This window comes from Biomphalaria glabrata, chromosome 13 (genome assembly GCF_947242115.1).
Source record: "Biomphalaria glabrata chromosome 13, xgBioGlab47.1, whole genome shotgun sequence".
Taxonomy (NCBI): Eukaryota; Metazoa; Mollusca; class Gastropoda; family Planorbidae; genus Biomphalaria; species Biomphalaria glabrata.
In genome coordinates this window covers 25261615-25285835 of record NC_074723.1, presented here as the reverse complement: position 1 = coordinate 25285835, position 24221 = coordinate 25261615, and the positions used below count along the sequence as shown (strand labels likewise).

At 33.0% G+C, this 24221-nt stretch overlaps 1 protein-coding gene across 3 annotated transcripts in view; it reads left to right on the top strand.

The window, feature by feature from the left end:
- LOC106074018 (serine/threonine-protein kinase mTOR-like) overlaps nt 1-24118 on the top strand; it is a 44251-nt gene extending 20133 nt beyond the window's left edge. For all 3 annotated transcript variants that reach the window (XM_056008372.1, XM_056008373.1, XM_056008374.1), the window contains 34 exons: nt 53-139; nt 483-650; nt 829-941; nt 1543-1798; nt 3476-3628; nt 3745-3887; nt 3980-4142; nt 4249-4382; nt 4506-4584; nt 5177-5316; nt 5437-5537; nt 5658-5773; nt 5917-5994; nt 6159-6266; nt 6438-6563; nt 7868-7999; nt 8180-8298; nt 11967-12084; nt 12168-12311; nt 12583-12680; nt 13387-13582; nt 13712-13834; nt 13918-14100; nt 14191-14325; nt 14886-15060; nt 15264-15399; nt 15526-15673; nt 16370-16492; nt 19391-19473; nt 19617-19764; nt 19954-20161; nt 21638-21796; nt 22799-22931; nt 23150-24118. In XM_056008372.1, coding sequence (XP_055864347.1) covers nt 53-139; nt 483-650; nt 829-941; nt 1543-1798; nt 3476-3628; nt 3745-3887; nt 3980-4142; nt 4249-4382; nt 4506-4584; nt 5177-5316; nt 5437-5537; nt 5658-5773; nt 5917-5994; nt 6159-6266; nt 6438-6563; nt 7868-7999; nt 8180-8298; nt 11967-12084; nt 12168-12311; nt 12583-12680; nt 13387-13582; nt 13712-13834; nt 13918-14100; nt 14191-14325; nt 14886-15060; nt 15264-15399; nt 15526-15673; nt 16370-16492; nt 19391-19473; nt 19617-19764; nt 19954-20161; nt 21638-21796; nt 22799-22920 — 4515 coding nt within the window. In that variant the 3' untranslated portion in view covers nt 22921-22931; nt 23150-24118. The remainder of the gene's footprint in view (nt 1-52; nt 140-482; nt 651-828; nt 942-1542; nt 1799-3475; nt 3629-3744; nt 3888-3979; nt 4143-4248; nt 4383-4505; nt 4585-5176; nt 5317-5436; nt 5538-5657; nt 5774-5916; nt 5995-6158; nt 6267-6437; nt 6564-7867; nt 8000-8179; nt 8299-11966; nt 12085-12167; nt 12312-12582; nt 12681-13386; nt 13583-13711; nt 13835-13917; nt 14101-14190; nt 14326-14885; nt 15061-15263; nt 15400-15525; nt 15674-16369; nt 16493-19390; nt 19474-19616; nt 19765-19953; nt 20162-21637; nt 21797-22798; nt 22932-23149) is intronic.
- The last annotated feature ends 103 nt before the right edge of the window (nt 24119-24221 follow it).

The window sequence follows — 24221 nt, the reverse complement described above, 5'->3', positions numbered from 1 at the left end:
GTATATGTTCTTTTGTTTAAATGACACAAGATCACTTTGTTTCTCAATTCAGTTTTTGTTTCAACAACTTGGAGTTATCATTGCTATAGTCAAACAGCATATCAAGAATTACTTGGAAGACATCTTTAACCTCATTAAGGTAATTACATTCTTCTAAAACTATATCTATTGTTATTTTCTTTTTAGTTTAGTATTTTATTTGTATTTCACCTTTCTCACAGGTATTCATGATTATTTAAAATACTTAGTAAAAGCAATAAAAGCAATATTTTTGGTTGATTAGGTTGAAAATAATAATTATTATTTCAATTATATTTATTATATTGAATACTTACTATTTTTGTATTAAAATGAAATCAAATAAATTTAAATTCTGACCAATAGATAAACTATATTAGTTATGTCATTATCAAAATTTATTAATTTCTTTTTCATTTTACACAGCCTTATCAGTATTTTAAATATTACATATTGTTTTACAGGAGTATTGGATCAATTCAACCTCCATGCAAAGTGCCATCATAATGCTTATTGAGCAAATTGTGAATGCTCTGGGTACAGAGTTTCGTATCTACCTTCCACAAATTATTCCCCAGATACTTCGAGTGTTCATGCAAGATAATAGTGAAAATAAAATTGTTACAGCTAAGGTAACATATTTTATTTTGTTATGAATTAGCATTTCATAGAACTAGTTTACCATTAGTTTTAATATTTCATTTTTGAAAATTGATAATGTGTATTTAATATTATTAAAGCTAATACATTTAATCTTTGGATTAGCTTCTAGTAAGTTTTTTTAACCTACCATTCTTTTCCCTCTCTTAGCTTCTGAAAGCTTTGGAATTATTTGATGGCAATTTAGATGACTATCTTCATTTATTGCTGCCTCCAGTTGTCAAATTATTTGATAATCCAGAGAATCCAATTCATGTTAGAAGGTTGGTTCAGTAGACTGTCAACACAATTTTGTTAGGAACTAACTTTATAATTCCTTAGCCTTCTTTTATAAGGGAGAGCTTTCTTTAACATGTACAGTTGATTCCAGTTAAGTGTGCCTCATCAAGACATGAAGACATGTCTTAGTTAACTAGTTGGTCCAATTACACAAATATGTCCAGTGTTACAGATGGCCTTGGTACTTAAGGATTCAATTTGAATGAGTGGCTTGTCATATTAGCACATGGTCTGATTTACCGGATTCAACTATATAATGTTTTTTTTTGTTAAGAAAACAAAAAAAAGTAACTTTAAAAATGTGCATTTTATACTAACTTAAAAACACAACAAAGAATCACTCACTAATTTCCCTGTTATGTTACTCTAAGGGGAAAAGAGTATTGAGTTTTGTTATGATTTTTTACAAGGGGGGGGGGATATTTGGCGCCACATAATATCTGGATGTTCCATAAGTTGTACAATTATTGTATTGTTGGTTCAAACATCTTGAAACCTAAATACTTGCAGGTTATTTAAAAACAGAAATGTACTTGTAAGTTAGAGCTAAATAATGTTATTTAAATTTTTATTCTTTATGAACAGGAGTGCACTGGAAACAATTGATCGCTTAACTGACTCACTTGACCTCTCAGATTATGCATCCAGAATCATCCACCCATTGGTGCGCACATTGGACACAACACCAGCACTTCATGGCGTGTGCATGGATACTCTTTGTACATTAGTCATTCAGCTGAACCACAAGTTTACTATCTTCATCCCAATGGTTGCCAAGGTAATGAATAGACAGAAGATACAACACCAGAGGTTCCATGTGCTTATGACAAGGATTCTTAAAGTAAGTGAACAAATATTCAAATTGGGACAAGAAATCATTTGACCAATTTCTATAAATTCTAAGCAGTAATAAATATTTGAGTAATTAACATTTAAGAATGACTAGTCATTGGTTTTGTTTTTACTTCTCATAGAGCAGCCAGCATTGTTCTTTTTCTGAGAGTTCTTTATAGCACTGTCTCAGTCAATATAAATAGGCTGCAAGTCTTTCTTGCATATTGCATTCCTCTGGATTCTGAGTCATATTTGTCACTATGCCATTTTTGTTTCCTTGTAAGGGTAACTTAAAAATCTTTACTTTTGTGGCATTGTTGCAGCATGAGCTCTTTCCTAATGTGGTCAGAGTAAATAGTACTCAAAATGACATTTTGAATGACAAAATAAAACACTGATCTATCAAATCCAATCTCGTTTTTATATGGTCTATTAACAATATGGAATGTCTGGTCTATCTATAAGCCATAAGAAATTACTTTCAATGATGTCTTGAACAAAATAGTGAGAAAAAAAATTTGCAAACTCAATAATAAAATAAAAAAGCTAAATATTTGTTAACTTTTTTAAAGCTATGAATCTAAAATGAAATAGTTTTAGGAATGCTTTTTTTTTCGTCCCCTCTGAAAAGTTGTAAAAATTTCCTTAGTTTTTTAAAAAAGAAGCACTTAAGCAGACTGAACTCTTGTGTATAGATCATAATGCAGGATTTCTTCAAATATGGCTCATGAAGTTATAAACAAAATATCTTTTGTACTTGCTTGATTGCTATAAATTCAGATCTTGGCATTAATCAAGTAAAAATGATATTATTGCCAATGTTTAATATTAAAGTAAGTGATGTCATATTCTATTTTTACTAGAACTTTTCATGTTGAAGCATCTGCAACAAATAGATTCAAAATATTCTTTGGAATAAAATATTTCAATAAGTCTTGGCTAATGCCATTCTGGATATACTTTTCTTTCTTTTGTCAGATCAGTCAAATTTCTTTAAAGTGACATACTGTCATTCTATTGTATGAACAAAACTGGAACACTAAAAGATGTCTTGCTGAACACAATGATAATTTTACACTGATCCTTTACAAACATACATACTCTACTGCCTCAAATGTCTCTCACATTGCAGTATTGCTATATCCCAAGACTTTATTAATTAGCATTATTTTACTTGTGCTCATTTTACTAAGAGAAATAGTTCATTGTAGACACCAGGAGGATACATTTATGAAACTCAGAGTGCAGGGGCAAGGCATTGCTTGGAAATGAAGCTCCATCCCATTCCCCACCGCAACAACTTTTAGCCAGAAAGTCACTTGCTGGCTAATTGAGGGGGGGGGGGGGGGGGTGGAGAGCTAAAAGTAATTTTTTGGTCTGGGAGGCATCTAATACAAGTTTGGGAAACACTGGTGTAATACAGCTTAATAAAACTCATATTTCTTTTTAGGTTGATTCACTAACTGATAAGGAAAGAAGGCTTTGCTCTTCTTAAAACTTTGATTTGATGCTTCAATAAATCTGGTCGTCATGACCTTATTGATTCCTTTTTTTTGAAGGAATGCTTTAGATTGACTGATTTCGTTTTAGTGAATTTATTTCTACTGATCTAAACCATTTCCACTGTGTGCTTATAGTTTTGTTCTACCATTGATTTGATATGAAGACCTTTAATATTCACCAGGGAACCACAATTGCAGATGAAGAGGATGATCCTATATTGATGAAAAAAGAAAGACAAGATCAACTGAAAAAGAAAGGAAAAGATCGTTCAGACAATGCACCAGATACAACAGCTATTAAAAAACTTACTGTCAATTTTGATACTATGAAAAGAGTAAATTTTTTTTTCTTTGACTTGTAGAATGCAGAATTTGTAATGAAAGATAATAACTAGCTGCAATAACTGTTTACAAATGATAACAAATGACTTGTTCATCTGCTTCAATGTAGGCTTTAGAAACAGGACGTCGTGTATCTAAAGAAGACTGGATGGAGTGGCTGCGTAAACTCAGTTTAGAACTTCTTAAAGAGTCACCATCACCAGCTCTCAGGTCTTGTCTGGCCTTGGCTCAGACTTACAACCCATTGGCCAGGTAAGAGGGACTACTCTGGATATACTAGTGATATGTAATAAATGATCTAGTTGGTCTTGTTTTATCTTATCATGATATTGTTTTATTTGTAGGGATCTTTTTAATTCAGCATTCCTGGCATGTTGGACAGAGCTGACAGAAATACAACAAGATGAAGTGATAGCAAGTCTTGAAAAAACTCTGACCTCTCAGGAGATTCCAGAGATAATGCAAACACTTTTAAATTTAGCAGAGTTTATGGAGCATTGTGATAAAGTGAGACTTTTGGGTTTCTTGTGGCTATCAGATTGGTATTTAATTCCCTAATGTCTGCTAATAAAACTATAGTAAAATCCTATAGTAAATTTTTTTTTTCTTATAGGGACCACTTCCACTAGATGGTCATCTTCTTGGAGAAAGAGCCATGAAATGTAGAGCCTATGCTAAAGCCTTACATTATAAGGAAGATGAATTTCACAAAGGGCCAAACACACAGATATTAGAAAATCTCATCAGGTTTTTAAAAATCATTTCATTACTTGGTGAAAGACTAAATACCATTGGCAATGTACATGTTTAAATCTTTGGTCATTACCGTGTTATGTATCTTACTATCTTGTGTTCTCTTTGTGCATTCAGTATCAACAACAAACTTCAGCAGAGAGAAGCAGCTAAAGGAGTTTTGCTGTATGCACAGAAACATAACCATGCCAATCTAGTGAGTAGTAGGAGATAGGAATTCAAAATACATGTTTTTAATTGCAATTTATGTAAGCAAACAAAAAATAATTATTGATTTATTATAAATTTAAAGAAAGAAACTGTTAATTGGGTGCCTTGATTTCAAAAGTTGTAATTTAATACAAATATTATACATTTCATCTTTGACCTGCTCAGCAATATGTACTATCAATCATTTATCTTCATTATAAGTCATAGGCATGAGTGTATGAAGAGGTGAACAGTTCACTGCAATTGATTTTAAAAAACATATTCCTCTTGAGACTAGACAAAGAATTTTATTAGAAATCTTGTAGAGTGCCACAGCTGCTCATCAACTCACTTGTATTTACATCTGTGGAATCAATATTATCATTAAATACTAATAAGAAAGAAAGAAATATAACTGATCATTACAACAGAAATGAAAACAAAGCTATTTATGGATTTATCATTTGGTTTCTATTGAAATATAAATTCTCTTTAGTAGCAAGATTTAACACTATCCCAATGTATAAGTAACACAATTAAACTGCCATTAGAAAGGATTTAAAAAAAAAAATTGCTCAATTTTCTTTGTTTTATTGTAGAAAGTCCAGGAAAGCTGGTACGAAAAACTTCATGATTGGGATAGAGCTTATCAGGCATACACTAGAAAACAAGAGCTGAATAAAGATGATGACAACCTGACACTGGCTAAGATGAGATGTTTGGAAGCTATCGGAGACTGGTAGGATAAATCTTATATCATTGTACAAGGTTCCATTGATATATCATTGTTCAAGGTTCCATTGATAAGTTAAAATAAATTGTAAAAGCTCTTACCAGTATATCTATTTGATTGTTCCAGGAACACATTACATCAGATTGCACTAGATAGATGGCCAGTTGTCTCAGATGAAATTAGAACTAGTATGGCTCGTATGGCTGCAGTTGCTGCATGGGGTTTAGGTACTTGAAGAATTTGGTTACTAAAAAATGTGATACCAGCTGTATATCAGTCCAGTTTGGTTTTGTATTTGAAAAAAGGTTTTACTATTATGTCAATGTTATGACTTTCTTTGTCTGAAGGTCAATGGGATAGTGTTGAGCAATATATGTGCTTGATTCCACGTACAAGCCATGATGCTGCCTTTTTTAGAGCTGTCTATGCCCTCCATTGTGAAAACTATCCACTAGCTCAACAAGTATGTGTAATGAAACCTGCTTTTGTCACTTGTAGTTTTTAGTCAGAGCTTGTTATATGTGACAGTTAAAGGGTTTTTATTTTTCAAATCCCATAATTTTGTAATATATGATGGTATACATATTTTATTTATATATTTGACAGTGTATAGATAAAGCTCGTGATATTTTGGATACAGAATTGACAGCTATGGCTGGTGAGAGCTACAACAGAGCCTATGGTGTAAGTCTAGTTAGGAGAGAATTGTAGAAATGTTTTTTGTCATGTTTGAAACATGTTTATCTCTAAAGAAACATTTTTAAATTGTTCATTGTTGTTTTATTTTATGATATCCAGCATCTTGTTGTTTGTATGTGTGTGTGTGTTATATAAAATTTCTTTCGTAGGCTATGGTCAATGTTCAAATGCTCTCAGAGTTGGAAGAAGTTATTCAATATAAATTGGTGCCAGAGAGGAGAGAAGCTATTCAACATATGTGGTGGAACAGACTTAAGGTAATATCTGATATTTCCCTCAAACTTTTTAGCCAGTTTTAGCTAAAGTAAAACCTTTTCTCAGTTATTACCATGATTGATCATTGTGCCAATATTTATATAACTATTCCTCAAAACATTGTAATGTTATTTATCTTCATTTTATTCTCATTTCACACATTTTATGACCAGGGATGTCAAAGAGTTGTTGAAGACTGGCAGAAAATTCTTCAAGTTCGATCACTTGTTATATCTCCTGAAGAAGATATGGAGACTTGGTTGAAATTTGCAAGTTTATGTCGTAAAAATGATCGTGTGGTGAGTACAAACATTGGAAGACATAAAAAAAATATATTTGAGCCTTATCAAATGGTATAGTAAATATTGGATATGTGCTACAGGTACCCTTCCTTTCACGTTGTTCACCCCGTCATCTTTTGATTTTGTCTGCACTTACTCATGTTATGTCTTTATAAAATCATTGAAAAGCACAGCATCATCAAGTAACAACAAAAGAAGACATATAATTGTAAAATGAGTAATTACAGGTGAAGTTTTAAAAGATGTGATCACTTTATTAAATTACCAATCATTCATAACCAATATACTAGTGTCACTGTGGTGGTTTTGGATGTCCACTTGGTGACATTGGGTTCATATTATAAACTCATTTTGTAGGCGTTGTCAGGATGAATACTTCATATGTTCATAGATCTCTTGTAAATGACTCCTTATGTAGCAGAAACAAATATTATGTTTAATATATATATAATAATGATAATAACAACACATATGGAGTATGATACAATCCACGAATATCCACTAATAATCCTTTATAGAAATACTTGACAATAACTTATTGACTTCTTATAGAAATACTGGGACACATCTCCATTTACTTTATAATAGCTCCTTACAGTTTCTGACTGTTCTCACTGACTGTCTCTTACCAACTGCTATCAAGTAACTGGTTAACTCAAGGTTAAAAGTGTTCACCTTCTGGATTCATGAGTAATGAATAACACTTATAATATTAAAATAAGGTATCTACTCTATGGCACCAACTTTGAGGTGATGACAACTAGGATTATGCTGCATTTACTATTTAAATATATAGATCTGCATTCATATAAATGTTAAACTCTCTATAACTTTGGAACATTTCCACACCTGAAGACTATAATTACCACACTCAATAGTGGATCCAAAACATGATTGGACTAACCATTCTGCCACTTGGTGCTTAGTAGATTCCTGAGCTAGGTACATACACACAGTGGTATCCAAAACTTAGTACAAAATGGTGGCCCTAAGAAGTGTGCACAATCCTAAGACTAGGTGCACATTCTTTGGCTATTAGACTGGGTCACCAAAAAGAAAGTAAAGCACAGATACTCTTGCTCCTAAACTAATGTGGGATATATAATAATAGTGATGAAATAAAAATTTAAAAAAATATAAAAAATTTGATTAATCAAATAGCCACACAAAACACAATGTCTAAAAACAAATGCATTGGCCTGAAGGAGAAAATTTAATAATTTAATTATTAATTGATCAAAACTAAAATAATCTGTTAAAAAAGTTTTTAGATTGATGTGAGTCCAACAAAACTGTTTCAGGGCTTATCACAAAAAACCTTGGTCACTTTGCTGGGAACAGATCCATCTAAGAACCCAGACAATTTTATTCCTACCACACATCCTAAAGTCACATTTGCTTACATGAAACACATGTGGAAAGAAAATCGTAAGGTAAGGAATACATTTTGAATTTAAAAGAAATACATTATTTATTGGTTAATTGAATTATATTTTGCTCTAAATTCACTTCTGAGTTCTATTTAAATTTATTCAAAATTAGTGTACAAATTTATAAATAAATAACATAAATTTGATAAAAAGTTAATGTTTCATAATAAATGATTTCATTAGAAAGAGGCCTACCACAAACTTCAGATATTTATTAAACAAGCTCTTCAGACTAAAGCATTACAAATAATTGGTCCAGATGAAGCTGCTCAGAGAGCAAAGTTGAAGCAATTGACAGCCAGGTAACACATTTAAAATTATGGTTGATATTGTTGTAACGCTGCCTTGCACCAGTGTTACTAGTAAATGTAAACAGGAAGACACTAGGAGAGAGAGAAGAATAGTGCATCAGGAACTGTGAAGAGTCTGAATGTTTGGGAAACTAAGAGGCCAGCTTTTATGCTGCCTGAAGGTTGTAGAAGGGACCTGGAGTGAAGCGGGGAAGGCTGTCGTTGGTCCACATTCAGGTTAAGTAGCAAAGGACTGGTATACTTAGTAGTAAGACTCTGAGGAAGCTGAAGGATGTTATGTGTTTACCCTAGTGAATAAACACCCGTATTTATTTCCTGTTAAACTGTTGCCTGCCTTTTCGTTGAGTGCCTAACCTAGAGTTACAACAATATTTTAGAATGCTTTAAAACATGTAATCAGATTGATCACTTACACCAGTGATGCCCAAAATACGGCCCAGGGGCCACATCCGGTCTGCTGAAACGGCAAAAAGTGTAGAAAATCCTTTCTCATAAAAAAGCTTGGAAAAAAAAATCTTTCTCTACGTTAGGGTAAATGGATTGGTACCAATAAAAAGCCACCATATTTTGTTTTATAAAGACAGAGTGACTCATTTCAACAGCTTTGTGAAACCAAACACATAAATAAATGAATAGGCATTTTTGGTTTGAGATTTCACCTAGAAAGGAGGATTGATGAGAATATTTACAAAAAGAACTTTTTCCGATGGCGAAAGCATAAAAAAGTGTTTACTAGCAGAGATGGAAGAACTGTGTTCTGGAAAAAAGAATCATGTTGATATTGCCAACCTTTCTCTTGACAATACAAGGCGAGAGAGAGATATGGGTAAATATCTCCCTCCAATCAAAAGTAACAAACAAACAAGATTTTGAAATGTTTTCTATTGCCACTGACAAGTCTACGAACATATCTGATACCATTCAAAATTTTGGTATTTATTTGCGGTAAAAACAACAGTTTTGAAATCAGAGAAAGTAGCTATGATGAGCATACATATGACTACCACTAGCAAAGTCCTGTCAAAGAAGTTTCAACCATCACAGAGGATCTTTCTCTTGCTTGGGAGAAATTAGTGGGAGTGACTACTGAAGGTGCAACAAGTATAGTTGACAGCAAGAGGTTATTAGAAAAGTTGTTTAGCCTCTGTGGCTTCATTGGATTATTCACCAACAAAATCTATGTGGCAAGATGTCAAGTCTGGACCATGTGATAATGATCTTGTTCAGTCTGGACCATGTGATGATGATCTTGTTCAGTTTGGACCATGTGATAATGATCTTGTTCAGTCTGGACCATGTGATGATGATCTTGTTCAGTCTGGACCATGTGATGATGATCTTGTTCAGTCTGGACCATGTGATGATGATCTTGTTCAGTCTGGACCATGTGATGATGATCTTGTTCAGTCTGGACCATGTGATGATGATCTTGTTCAGTCTGGACCTTGTGATGATGATCTTGTTCAGTCTGGACCGTGTGATGATGATCTTGTTCAGTCTGGACCATGTGATGATGATCTTGTTCAGTCTGGACCATGTGATGATGATCTTATTCAGTCTGGACCATGTGATGATGATCTTATTCTGTCTGCTCTATGTAATGATGATCTTGTTCAGTCTGGACCATGTGATGATGATCTTGTTCAGTCTGGACCATGTGATGATGATCTTGTTCAGTCTGGACCATGTGATGATGATCTTGTTCAGTCTGGACCATGTGATGATGATTGTGTTCATATTGAACAAAGTTCATGGTTTCGAAAATCCATCTGTGGCCAATGTTTCAAGTGTCCAGACAGAGCTGCAACTGGAACTGGTTGACTGACGAAGCTAAACATCCCTGCTTGACAAATTTCAAATGATTCAGATCATGGATTTCTACTTCTTGTTGCTTTTAGAAACATTTCTAGATCTCCAAAAACAAGCTTTAACGATGATCACAATAATTACTTATTTGTGAGAACAAACCTTTTCAGTGATGAATCTGTTGGCATCCATATTGTATAATTGTCTGATGGAAGAACATATAGAATTCAGAGCTCCAAATTGACATGTCATCTATTCAGCCGGATATTTAAAAGTTGGTTTACGATAACTTTCATGAATCATTGTAAGTGCTAGATTCAATGGTTTCTAATAAAAATGGTTTATTGTCTATTTCCTGTTTTTTTTTTTCTTTTGTTTTGTTTTGTTGATGTGGCCAGCGACACGACTGTCGGAAATTAAAATGGCTCGCAGACCCAATAAGGTTGAGCACCACTGACTTACACTATTCAAATGACAGAATAGTTCAATAGTCTAACAAGAAGAGAGCATTTTAAATAAAATAGATGGTTTTAAATGAACACCACTTGTTGTAAACAAGTTCTTCTGAAAGAGATTCATCAACAACTTTAAACTGAGCATACCACATTGTTATTCAAATCTTTGAACAGAGTGTGTGAGAGTAAACCTTATGGAGATATACAAATAACTCAAGAAGAGTGCTAATCAATTTGTGCAACTTAAAATGCAAATGATTCGTTTCACTCATAAATTTGGAACATTTGGATCTAGATTTATTACTTCTAAAAAAAAAAGAAAACTTTTCTATTTTAACTGCTGTGGGACAATTTAATTTTTTTTTTCCTTTAACCTGTGTAATTACAAGTTTTTTCAACTGTTAGGTCAACAAGAACAGCCATCAATTTGGATTATCTAGATTTTAGAAATGCTTATGAAATACAATTAAAAAAACAACAGGGTAGTTAAAAGATAACAGCTGTTAAGGCTAAAGCACACATAAAATTGCAACTGATAGAAGCAATGGGAGTTTCTTATTCTTCTGGAAAGTTTGAAATTCATTTTGTAAATTTAGCATGAAACTAGCGCTCTATAAAAGCTATAATTTATTTATTATTGGTTTTTACTTATACTTTACTTTACTTAAAAGTACTATAACTTAAAATCTAATTGATTAACTTATAATAAAAATAATAATGTAATAATTTATAGAGCCCTGTTAACAAACATGATGTAAGCTAAAGGCGCTGTAATAACATTACAACATAAACACGAAAGCTAAAATGACAAACTAATCTAAAAAAAGTTTTAAATAGACAGGTCTTAATGTTCTTCTTGATTGTAGTGAAGCATGTTGTCTGAGTTCAATGGGAAGTGAGTTCCGAACCTTTGTTTAAGCGTACTGAAAAAGCCTGCAAACTGTAACTTTTGAATAATTGTAGTTTTTACGTTAACAGTGTTTCACCATCATGCCATTGTCTTCTTAGTGTAGCATTTCTATGGGTCTCAGTTGTTTTATGGTCTATGTTAGAGTTCTGCAGCTGCTTTCATGTTGTTGTTTTTCTATGCCATTTGATGCCTGAGTCATACAGATTATTTCTTAAGTATAGTTTTTTAAGATACCTATTTAAAGTGTAAGATAGGTATGATCTTCATCAACTTAATTTTGATTTCTCCTTTTCTAAGTAAATCAACATAGAGCTCATGACTTTTAGTGATCATTAGATTCTTTTAACAACATTGGTCTAGTTTGCTCTGTTCAGGAAATGTGTATAATGCACACTTTTTATTTACATTAGATTTGTGCTATCAACATCTTTGTTATTTTATTAGAAAGAAGCTGAAAGAAAGCTATTTTCTTATTTTCTTTGTTGTAGGTGCTACTTACGTCTTGGACAATGGTCTGAAGAACTCCATGGTATATCTGAAGAATCTATTCCACAGATATTAGAAAACTATGATCTTGCCAAAGAGCATGACAATGATTGGTACAAGGTGAGATTAAGCTTAAGTCATGTCATAATCAAAGATATTGTCCATAACTAGATCAGATAAAAACTTGTTGAATTTATTTCTAGGCTTGGCACTCTCTGGCATTAATGAACTATGAAGCTGTTTTGTTTTACAAACAAAAAGAGCAAGTTACCATGACTGCATCTGCTGCAGCTACACCAGACAACATGGACTCATCAAAACTAGATGCATCTCCCAGACCAGAATCTGTAATTCATTAGTATTCTGTTTTAAAGAGTTATATTTGAAACTAGAAACCTTTAATGACTGTCACCTAAACTACATAGCAACTCTTAATTTTGCTAGTTAGCATTTTACATTATTATACAAAAGTACTTGAGAAAAAAATGTTACTTCAAGTAATGAATATCATCTTATCTGGTAGCTTAGTAGACAGTCATATCATGATCACATTGATGTATGAAGAGATTCCTATTCTCAGTATCAATGTAGTTTTATTATTTTGCTCTCCTCTATCAGATATCAGCAAAGATTCAGAAATATTGCATTTATGCTGTGCATGGATTCTTCAGGTCTATTGGTCTGTCATCACAAAATAGTCTTCAAGACAGTTTAAGGTTAGTTAAAATCTTTTTGTCACATATATATATTTTTTTTTTAATTTCATATATTGGATATATCTGGATCTGTTTTTGTGGATCAGTCAGGAGGATTACAGTTTTCTGACCCACTACTAATGAATGAATTTTGAACAATTGTGTTTTGTGAATGTGTCAAGGATGACCAATTCAAAAATCTGAGGAGATATTATTAAGGAGATCACAAGAAATTATAAATGTAGTCATTTCCTTTATGTTAAGCTTGTGTAGGGAGAGATGTCTTCAAGTGAGATATGAGAACTAAGGCATTAATGAAACTATGGGAGGAAATTGTGCAAGACCAGACAGCATGGAGACAGCTGTGCATGCTGGTATAAACTTTGCTGAGACCAAATGAAGCGGCCTTAGACAAGAGGATGAGAAAGTTGCCCTATCCAATAGACCTTTACATTCATGAAATGTGGCAAACTTTGCTCCTCCAGAAACAGTCACATCAATGTCTGCAATAAGAAGATATCAAACCAAGTGATTCATCTGGATGCATATATTGTCTTTTGAGACGGCGCCATAGAATACATATAAGATATGAAGATATAAATATAGTTTCCATTATATAGATGATAAGGTAGAGTTAATTTATTTTTAAAAAAGTAGCTATAGTTTGATTAAAATATATCACTCACTCTAGTTCATGTTGATGGCATCTATTTTATGTTTATTTTAGACTTCTGACATTGTGGTTTGACTATGGTCAGTGGCCAGAGGTGTATGATATGATGAATGAAGGAATTAAAAGTATTCAGATTGACAATTGGCTTCAAGTCATTCCCCAACTTATTGCCAGAATAGATACACCAAGGTCTCTAGTCCAACGTCTAATTCACCAACTTTTGATTGAAATTGGCAAAGCTCATCCTCAGGTAAATTAATTTATATATACAATTATCATAATCAGGTAAATTTATTGAAATAAATAAAGTCAATCAAATTTTTTATATTCATTTTTTTGCACCTTTGCTAACAAAAAAAAACAAAACTTTTCCTTTCAGGCTCTGATTTATCCTTTGACAGTGGCCTCCAAGTCGAATGCTCCACTTCGACAAGCTGCAGCCAATAAAATTTTGAAGAGCATGTGTGAAAGAAGCCAGACATTAGTTAGCCAAGCTATGTTGGTAATGTCCCTTAAAAACTTTGTTCAATTAGATTAAAAATGTTATTCACAAAATGTTTGACCATAGAATGTATACTTGACCAGGTTTCAGAGGAATTGATTAGGGTAGCCATATTGTGGCATGAACTTTGGCATGAAGGACTAGAAGAAGCCTCAAGACTTTATTTTGGAGATCGAAATGTGAGAGGAATGTTTAGTACATTAGAACCACTTCATGCCATGACAGAACGGGGACCACAGACCTTAAAAGAAACTTCTTTCACTCAGGTAATAACAATTCATTACATTTTTGTTATTTTCCTTTCACTTTATATTTTGACTTTGTCATAATAAATATGTGAATGTTTGTACATTTAGGCTTATGGTCGTGATCTAATGGAAGCCCAAGACTGGTGCAGAAAATATCAAAGGTCAGGAAATGTCAAGGAGTTGACACAAGCGTGGGACTTGTATTATCATGTTTTTAGAAGAATTTCTAAACAGCTACCTCAGGTAACCTATTGCTTTATCATTCAGAAGTTAAAATTTATATTTGGATTGCTGTTTCATGTTTTTTAAAGTTATTTCTTATATTTGTTTAATAGGACTTTTTATTCTGTACCAGTAGAAACATAATGTCCTATCTAAGTCAATCAGATTACTCTCGCAGGATTACTTTAAGAAATCATTTTTTACTCTAGGTCAGATCAAATTTGTTTCACACTGACTTCCAACAGCTCTCACAAATTTAAGCAGTATTCTCCTGTCTTCTTATAGCTGCCTTCAATGTCATCCTGTTGATCAGCAGTATAATTTCTAGCAAGTTAATACTATTGAATGTAGTACGAGGTGTAGTTAGTCTTGATTACTCTGAATTAAGAGACATCCTAGTTATTATGGGTTTGAATAAAGTTTATGGATATGTACATAATTATTTTGAGTGTTAATCCAGTTTATTTTTTTCCAATGACAATGTTCAGGAAGTTTTGTACAAAAGAGTCAAAACTTCAAGTTTATTAATGTTGAGTCTCAGTGATCTATTTTGTATGCTCTGTATTCAATGTTTGTTTCAGTTAACTTCATTAGAGCTCCAATATGTTTCACCCAAGCTTCTACGTTGTAGAGACCTTGAACTTGCTGTGCCAGGATCATATGAACCCAATCAGCCAGTCATTCGTATCCACCATGTCCAGAGTTCATTGCAGGTCATCACCTCCAAACAGAGACCCAGAAAATTGAGCATATTTGGTAAATATTGGCATGGGCATTCACTTTGATAAGACATTGTGATTACTCAGCAGTATTAGGCTTTGATTATTTCAGAAAAAATGTTTGTCAATTTACTTTTATTTGATACTGTGCAAACTTTAAAAAAAAAAAAGAAAAACGGTTTGTCTACTTTTTAATCAACTAGTTTGTTAGAGAGGAAATAACTTAGAGTTTATCTACAGGAAGTGACGGTGAAGAGTACCAGTTTCTTCTAAAAGGACATGAAGATTTGAGACAGGATGAAAGAGTAATGCAACTTTTTGGACTTGTCAATTCACTACTTCGTAACAACCCTGACACCTTTAGAAGAAATCTTACGTAAGATCTTCACAGTCAATTTTCTTTGTCATTTTTATATTGCTTTTTATTTCTATGAGTGTGTCTGAATACAAAACTAAAAGGTAACTTGATTGTCTAGCCACATTCAACTTTTATTTCCCACAGTATAACAAGATTTGCAGCCATTCCTTTATCCACCAACTCTGGATTGATTGGCTGGGTCAGAAACTGTGATACTATCCATGCCTTAATACGAGACTACAGAGACAAAAGAAAGATTCTACTTAATATAGAGCACAGAGTCATGCTACGAGTAAGATAGATCATTAGCTCATTTGGAATTATTTCACTTTACACTATTGTAAAGAAGTTTTGCTTGGTATGTCTCTACATTGTAAGGAAGTTTTGCTTGGTATGTCTCTACATTGTAAGGAAGTTTTGCTTGGTATGTCTCTACATTGTAAGGAAGTTTTGCTTGGTATGTCTCTACATTGTAAGGAAGTTTTGCTTGGTATGTCTCTATGTTGTCAGAAGGTTTTGCTTCGTATGTCTCTATGTTGTCAAAAGGTTTTGCTTGGTATGTCTCTATGTTGTCAGAAGGTTTTGCTTGGTATGTCTCTATGTTGTCAGAAGGTTTTGCTTGGTATGTCTCTATGTTGTCAAAAGGTTTTGCTTGGTATGTCTCTATGTTGTCAGAAGGTTTTGCTTGGTATGTCTCTATGTTGTCAAAAGGTTTTGCTTGGTATGTCTCTATGTTGTCAGAAGGTTTTGCTTGGTATGTCTCTATGTTGTCAGAAGGTTTTGCTTGGTATGTCTCTGTTGTCAGAAGGTTTTGCTTGGTATGTCTCTATGTTGTCAGAAGGTTTTGCTTGGTATGTCTCTATGTTGTCAGAAGGTTTTGCTAGTGTATTACGAATTAAAGATTGATGAAAAACATGAAAAGATTTTAAACCTCATTTGCTTATGTGTTTAACAAATTGAAATAGTTTTTATGTGCTACTGTATTTAGATGGCCCCAGACTATGACCACTTGACCCTGATGCAGAAAGTAGAAGTATTTGAACATGCTTTAGAACATACACAGGGTGATGATTTAGCTAGAATATTGTGGTACAAGTCTCCAAGTTCTGAGGTGAATATGGCTATTCTCACTCTTACACAGTTGTATTCCACTTTATGTGTTATCTACATGCAACAACAACAAAACAACTCACTTTTAATGTTGTCTATTAGATACAGTGGCGTAACTAAAGGGGGGGGGGAGAATTTTAAAATCCCCCCGGGCCCCCACCTAGGGGGGGCCCCCAAATGGGTGTCCGAAATTTATTTGTAAATACATAAATTAATATATTTGATTGACAAATAGTGTCAACGGGTGTCTTTTTTTAATCAACATTTATGGATTAAATTTATCACAAAGACTACACCTAGATATTTTAAAAAAAATATATAGATCAGTTTTTAAAAGTGAAATGAATCTTCTATTTTAAACTTTGTTGCCACGAATAAAACTGCATGATATACAGCGAATTCCAGGTATCTTGTTACCTTTACTAATAATAGATCTAAATGGCGAGTATTATATGGCTACACTAATTAACCTTGAAGCAAAATTTACAGAATCGAGTATAACTAAAAGTTATTCTTAACAATGCTAAAATTGTCCATTATTCGGATTAGGCGTCTATAATTTCAGAATTAAACTTCACACTCGAGTTATTACCCCTTTATTCATCTTTCCCCAATCCAATGGAAACTCTCTCTTTTTATTTACAAAACATAAACAAAAAATAATGACGTAATATCATATAATATTAATACATCCTTCCTATTGAAGTTATTATCACACCCTTCCTTTTAAAGTTCTTAATAGTGATATCTACTAGCAGGGCCGGCACTAGCATTTGCGGGGCCCTATGCGAAACGGATCACGCAAGGCCTAGTCTGGGTAGGGATAAGCATAATGTCAAAATTATTATTTTTTGAATTAGAAAATAGGCCTACTTTCGTCTTTGCAATAAATTTTTATCAAATGAAAGCTCGCAATGCCTCTGTTTTATTTATTGGCACCCCAAAACGTCAATTTCGTCTATTCTTCAGGAGATTTGAATAAATTCAAAAAAAGTTCAGGACTTTATCGTATATTTTGCCTTTTCATGAGATTTCCTGGAGGCCCTGAAAAATCAGGAGGTCGCGAAAATGGTTTAATTTAATAATGTACACTTGGAATTAGTGCGGGGCCTATGAAAGCGCGGCGCCCACTGCGACCGGCACTGTCTACTAGGAACTTTAACAATTCGTCCACTTCTGGTTGTCTTGACTGAACAAGTTCTCTAGACGTTGGTCTATAACTGTGTTTCGTTTGTAGCAACAGTTTGCAGTTAATTGTCTTCATCGGTATCATAGTACCCAGAGATGTCTTCATCGAAACTCTTATTTAAAAAGCGTTGAATTCTTCTGTATGTTATTCCATTGTTTGTCTTTATGATGTAAGACCTGGGTGCTGAATTTTTTTTTATGACAACTGCTTTCTGCCATGTTTGACCTAGACGAACTCTCCGTCAGAATAATCTTTAGGTAGTCTTGCTTTTGCATCGTATTTCACTTAGCTTTTCATCTGTCGTTCGTTGAGTAATGTCTCTGCATTTTCAGCTACCTATGGTTTCAATAGTTTGTGATAAGTTGGAATGATTCCCTGAGTCTTCTACTCGTCAGCAGTTGTGATGGTGAATACGGCAGTCCACTTATCGGAGTATTTCTATACTCGAGCATAACGAGATATAGATCTTTCCCACTTTTGTATACTCTGAATCCTTTTGCTTTCGCACAAAACATAAACAACCAACAATGACGTAATGCCTTATAATATTAGCACAGAATCTTCTTCATGCAGTGGAAAATTACGAATTTTTTGCCTTTCTTGAATTCTGGTCAAAGCTCCTGTGCCCAATTAATATAGTTCGGAAGAAACTTCAAAAGTCTGGACTGCATATACGGGAATCTGCTAAAGAAATTAGTACCCTTTCATGCTTTCTGCAAAATGATGAGAAACTGACAAAAACTCAATCCATCGAAAAGCAAAAGAAGGTAGTGAATACTATGGATTCACTGTAATCAAAACAACCATATGAAAGAAAAGACTTGATGGGAAGTTGAGTTCTAATGTAGGACTGTCAATACAACTGCTATTCAAACGTGTTGCGACAGAAGTGCTGGACAGATTTCATATGGTGATGAAGGGCAGATTCCAAAGGTTGGAAAGAAAATGGATACCTTTGGGTTTCTTCTTGAACCAAGACACCTGTTAGAAGACACGCTTGTGACAAACTGTGCTACTTTTCCTGTTTGTATGATGAAATAAATGGAAAATCGCTTTTTCAATGATGTCATTTATGCAATAGCACTTTTCATCAACAAACAGTAATACAATCACCAATAGACATATTGAGGAAAGAGGCTTCATATGGGAATTACGTGTGCTCAGACTTTGCAACCTCCTCCGAATACCGCTAACTCAGGCCACTTCCATTACGTCATGTGAGAGATCATTCTCAAAGCTCAAGCTTATCAAAAAGTATCTCAGGAGCACAATGACGCAAGAAAGGCTTATCATAGTTTTAATGTCAGTGAAGTCACAAATACTAGAAAGTATTGATGTAGTTGATGTTATAGATGTCTTTGCTGCACAGAATGCACGACGTGAAGCGATATCAATTTAGATTTGTCACTTGTGCATTATTTAACTAATAAACAACGGTATTATTCATTAAAAGAGTCTTGATGATTACTTTTTCTTAAGTTTACTGATATACTGAACCAATTTGATTTGGGGCTTATATATTTTTGCGTACATTATCTCATGTCATATGTTGAATGTCAAAATGCAAGGGGCCCCCAAAGAGGTCAATCCCCCCGGGCCCCCAAATCCCTAGTTACGCCCCTGATTAGATATGCTAGGATTAAACTAGTATTTTTCTCAAGCTGTTTTGTATAAGTTTGTTTCTTTATTGGCTGCTGTTCTACTGGACAGGTTTGGTTTGATCGACGTACCAACTATACCAGATCATTGGCTGTAATGTCAATGGTGGGCTATGTCTTGGGTCTTGGTGACAGGTTGGTGGAAATTAACACTCAGTCTGCACTATAGTTTTGTCTTAGTACATCATTGACCTTTATTGCTTACAAAATGTTTTTACAAATAATATTCCATTAGCATTCAGTAGCTCTTGTATTTTTATTCTTTTCTCAAACTGTAGACATCCCTCCAATTTGATGTTGGACAGAATCAGTGGTAAGATTATTCATATTGACTTTGGAGATTGCTTTGAAGTGGCCATGGTCAGAGAAAAGTACCCAGAGAAAATTCCATTCAGACTGACACGCATGTTGATCAATGCCATGGAGGTAATCTTAGTGGTAGTATCTAGTTGAACTCAAATATTAACTGACATTTTATGGATCAAGATAAATTCCTCTCTTAAACTATAAGACAACTTGGAAACTTTTCTTGTAATTTTACTTTTTTTATTTGGGCTTGCTTTCTTTGGGCTTGCTTTCTACAGCTGCAAGCTAAATGTACTGAGTCATTTTCAGGTGACAGGCATTGATGGTAACTACAGAATGACTTGTGAGAAAGTGATGGCAGTACTCAGAGAAAACAAAGAGTCTTTGATGGCTGTACTTGAAGCTTTTGTCTATGATCCACTTCTGAGCTGGAGGTTAGTGGATGCTCACAAAACTAAAGCTGGTGGAGGTAAGGGTGGCAAGTCTGGTGGATCTATCAATGAAAGTCATGGATCTGGTAAGTTTTTAATTTAAAGTTGTTGTTTTTTTAATTGTGTTATTGGAGAATTCTATCAATATTTGTACTCAGTAAAAAAACTTTTTAATATCTACATTTTATCAGGCTTCAAAAATTGTATGATTGATAAATATAGTCAAGTCTATAAATTACAATATCACTCATCTAGAGATATCTTGTTAATATTTATATTATGCCTTGTTGGGAACCTTTTCACTGTGTCCTGTGTAGAGTGTTAACTAGGCCTAAATCTCTAAGTTTAGTGATTTTACTAATGCAGTTACTTCACATCAAATGTGAACATTCATTTATGATAAATCTCACATCTATATTATAGGTCTGTTCTAGTTTCTTTATGTTGTCTTGAGTTGAGGGGTTCATTACAGAAGATTTATATTCTAATATTGGTCTAACCAAGGTTAAATAGATTTTAGTTTTATATTTCTGTATGAATTTTTCTTTTAAGTGCTAATGCTTTGTTTGATTTTTTTAAAATAATTTAATCAGTATGGGGATTCCATAGTAACTTTTCATTTATTAAAACATTTAGATATTTTGAGTTTTTAGTCTGTGTTACTGGTTACTATGAATAAGATTAGTAGTTTTTATCTATTTAGTTTTTTTGTTACTCATAATAGATATCATTTTTCTGGGTGGAAAGACAAGCTCCAGTATGATTATCATTTCTGTAATTGATCTAATTCTCAATGTAAAATTTCTGTATCTTTTTTATTAATTGTTCTAAATCATGCAATCATCTGCAAACAGTCTTTTGTTCCTGAGCTAATGCTGTTAGTTAGGTCATTTTATATTAAATTAGAAACAGTAGTGAACCTAAGACTATTCCTTGTGGTACACCTGAGTGTTCTGTTATTGGTGTTGATTTGGAGACATTTATTATTACAGTCTGTTCTCTATCAGGAAATCTTGAATCCATTGAACCAGTAATGCCAAAATGTTTTCATTTTTTAAGCAAGCTTTGGTGGTGAACTTTGTTCAATGCCTTAGAAAGGTCTTATAAAATTTGCATCTATTTTCTTATTATTATCTATGTCCTTTGAAAAGTCATCAATTAGATCTATTACTTGACTTTCCATTCTCAGTCCTTCATAACTACAAACTACTGCACATAGTTTCACACCACAAATTATTTTTGACTTTCTTTAAGAAGTGTTGAGTCACAGTTTGTTTTGTTAGGAAACTTAGTGAGTATATCAATATTCATTCTGTTGACCTTTGTAAGGCTTCCTATTGAAAAGTAGTTTGGAAAGTGTAATATTAATACACTTCTCTTGCTTAACATTTTTTTTTTGCTGTCATACATCTCTTGATTAAGTAATGTGGTACTGAATTCTTTTGTTCAAAATTGTTAAGTGACATTATAAAAGTAAAGGATATTAATTGTCTTAGTTACTGACTTAATGATATTACTCTGGACTTGACACAATAAATCCTAAATGTTATCTATGTAAACAGCAAATGGTGACCTTATGGAGAACATAGATGGTACTCAGTCTGCTGGGGCCACTAAGAAACCTGAAGCTGGAGATCCTGGTGAGGAAGTAAGTGTAGCCCCAGAAGTCACCAGCAAGAAGGCCATATCTATAGTCAACAGAGTCAGGGACAAATTAACAGGTAAGTGGAGTGGATGAGCTGCAGATGTTTAGGAGGGTTAGGCATATACATTCTTAACATGTGATAACAACTGGAAGAACACTTTGTAGATATTTTTTCCCTGTCATTCAACAACCACAAGATTCCACCTATGTGAAATAATATCTGTACTGGTACCTAAGAAATACTAAACCCCTTGAAAAGAATGTAGACCTGTATCACTTACCTTGATTTTATTTAAATCTTTAGAAAATCTTGTTAAAATGTTTTGTATATGTAAGATCTTTTTACAAAGTTAGACTATTACAATTTGCATACCAAAGAAAAAAGAATTTGAAAATGTTACTCTTTATTTGAACTTCTCTCTGCAAAAACCTAGGCTCATACAACACTTGTTATTGCAAGATTGTTTTTAATTGATTTTTCACTAACTTTCAATAAAAATGCATTGCAGTGCAAATTTATATTCTTATTAAAAACTGAAGCAATTCAGATTAGTCCACACGTGAGCTAATGAATTTTTAACATAAAGACCTATAGTGGGAACACTGGCTTGACAGTGGCATGCCTAATATCTGTAGTATTTTCAGTTTGAACATTTCTTCTTGGGTTGTCAATCTGAACATTAGAAATAATAAAAGTCCTAAATATTGCTAGTAATATCATTGGCAACAAACAAACTCCACTTGGACAACTATTTGAGAAATCATTTTGAAGAAATCTTAAAAGATTTAATACATCCTTTTGGACTATGATTTTCATTTTTACTATCACAGAAAAGTTACATACAAAAACATATACATGAACTCTTTTGTTCCCTTGGCAATGAACTTGTTGATTAAAAGTCAAGTTCTCTGATGTAAATTCCACAAGTAATGTTTGATTGAGATGAATGAATGAACATTTTGTTTGCATATTTGTAATATTTTGTTATGTGTAAATGCACTTTTGTATAACTAGTTTCCTAAAGTATAATAAAAATAATGATAATAATTGTATTGTTATGATTGACTTTGTTATCAGGCCGAGACTTTGGGCAAGAGGACCCAGTGGATGTAAACAAACAAGTAGATTTACTTATTCAGCAAGCAACATCTCATGAAAACTTATGTCAGTGTTATATTGGATGGTGTCCGTTTTGGTAGTGTGACACAAGGTTTGTAAGACTTGAACAATTAGTAAGAGTAATATGCTTTTAATTTCAGAACTAATATCAATAATTTAATCTGTAATTTATTATTTTTTTAGTTATTTTTTTTTAACAATCAAGATCACTCAGTCTTTATTTCATAACTCTTAAAATAATATGCCTCTTTAATAATAGAATACAATATTCCCACACACATTTAAATAATTTTTTTTTTTTCATTTCAGGACAGCTTGAGGCCAATTTTATTGACATTTCAGAGGTTGTCATTTCTATTGATTTCTTTGCAGTTTTGAAGAGTTACATAAACATTTATTGAGGATGTTTCTTTAATTGCAATAGGGCAGATCAAATAGTACAAATATCTCTTAGTATCAGTACTAATAGCAAAATATACACATACTGGACATGGGGCGTTTTATCATAAACTTGTATAGAATTGTTTTCATTGACATTAGAAATAGCGTGGTTTAATTTTACTAGAAAGTAGACATGTGTTGGTCAAGTCTCTTGATAAAATTCTATTCTATTGTTTCTTTAGAAATAAGTGTAGTTACAGCATGTTGACATTCAACAAGTTCTGTTGACTGTCCTCAAGTTTGTTTTGGACAAGTTGATTAGTTCAAATGTTCATTCATGTCAATATTGTTGTAATGCTATTTTGTAGAATTCGTTATAAATATTTATTTGTCGTTTCATTTTTGAATTGATCCTAATTGGTCAGATGTCTTTGATTTAGTTCAGCAGCCCACAACATCTCATCTTTATCCATTCATAGTTTCACAGCATTGTTTCCTTTGATTTACTGACACAGTTCAACATTATTTTGTGTAGCATTATTACATTTAGAATTTTTTATATTGTGCAGGTGAGAAAAAGGTCCCCCCCCTCCCAATGCCCTGTCTGTACTGAATGTATGTATGTGTATATTTATATTGGAGAATTCTATAGTCAAGAATGAGGCCAATCAGTTTGCCTGAGGTGAATGACATCATCCTGGACACACAATTTAATTGTAGTGCTGAATCCATATAGCTTCGGTAATGAAGTATTTGTTTATTATTTGAAGTCACTGTTAATAGAATTGTGTGCTTTATATATATATATATATATATATATATAAAGATTGTTTACAGTAAGTATGTTATTAAACAGAACTCTTTTTTTTTTCTCTTTCAATAAAATATTAATTCTCCTGTAGTTATTGTTTATTTATTGGTCAGTCCTATGATTTGAAGGAAATCTAAACAAAGAAAGAATAACAGAAAACAAATGTTTCAATTATTTCCCTTTTTAAAA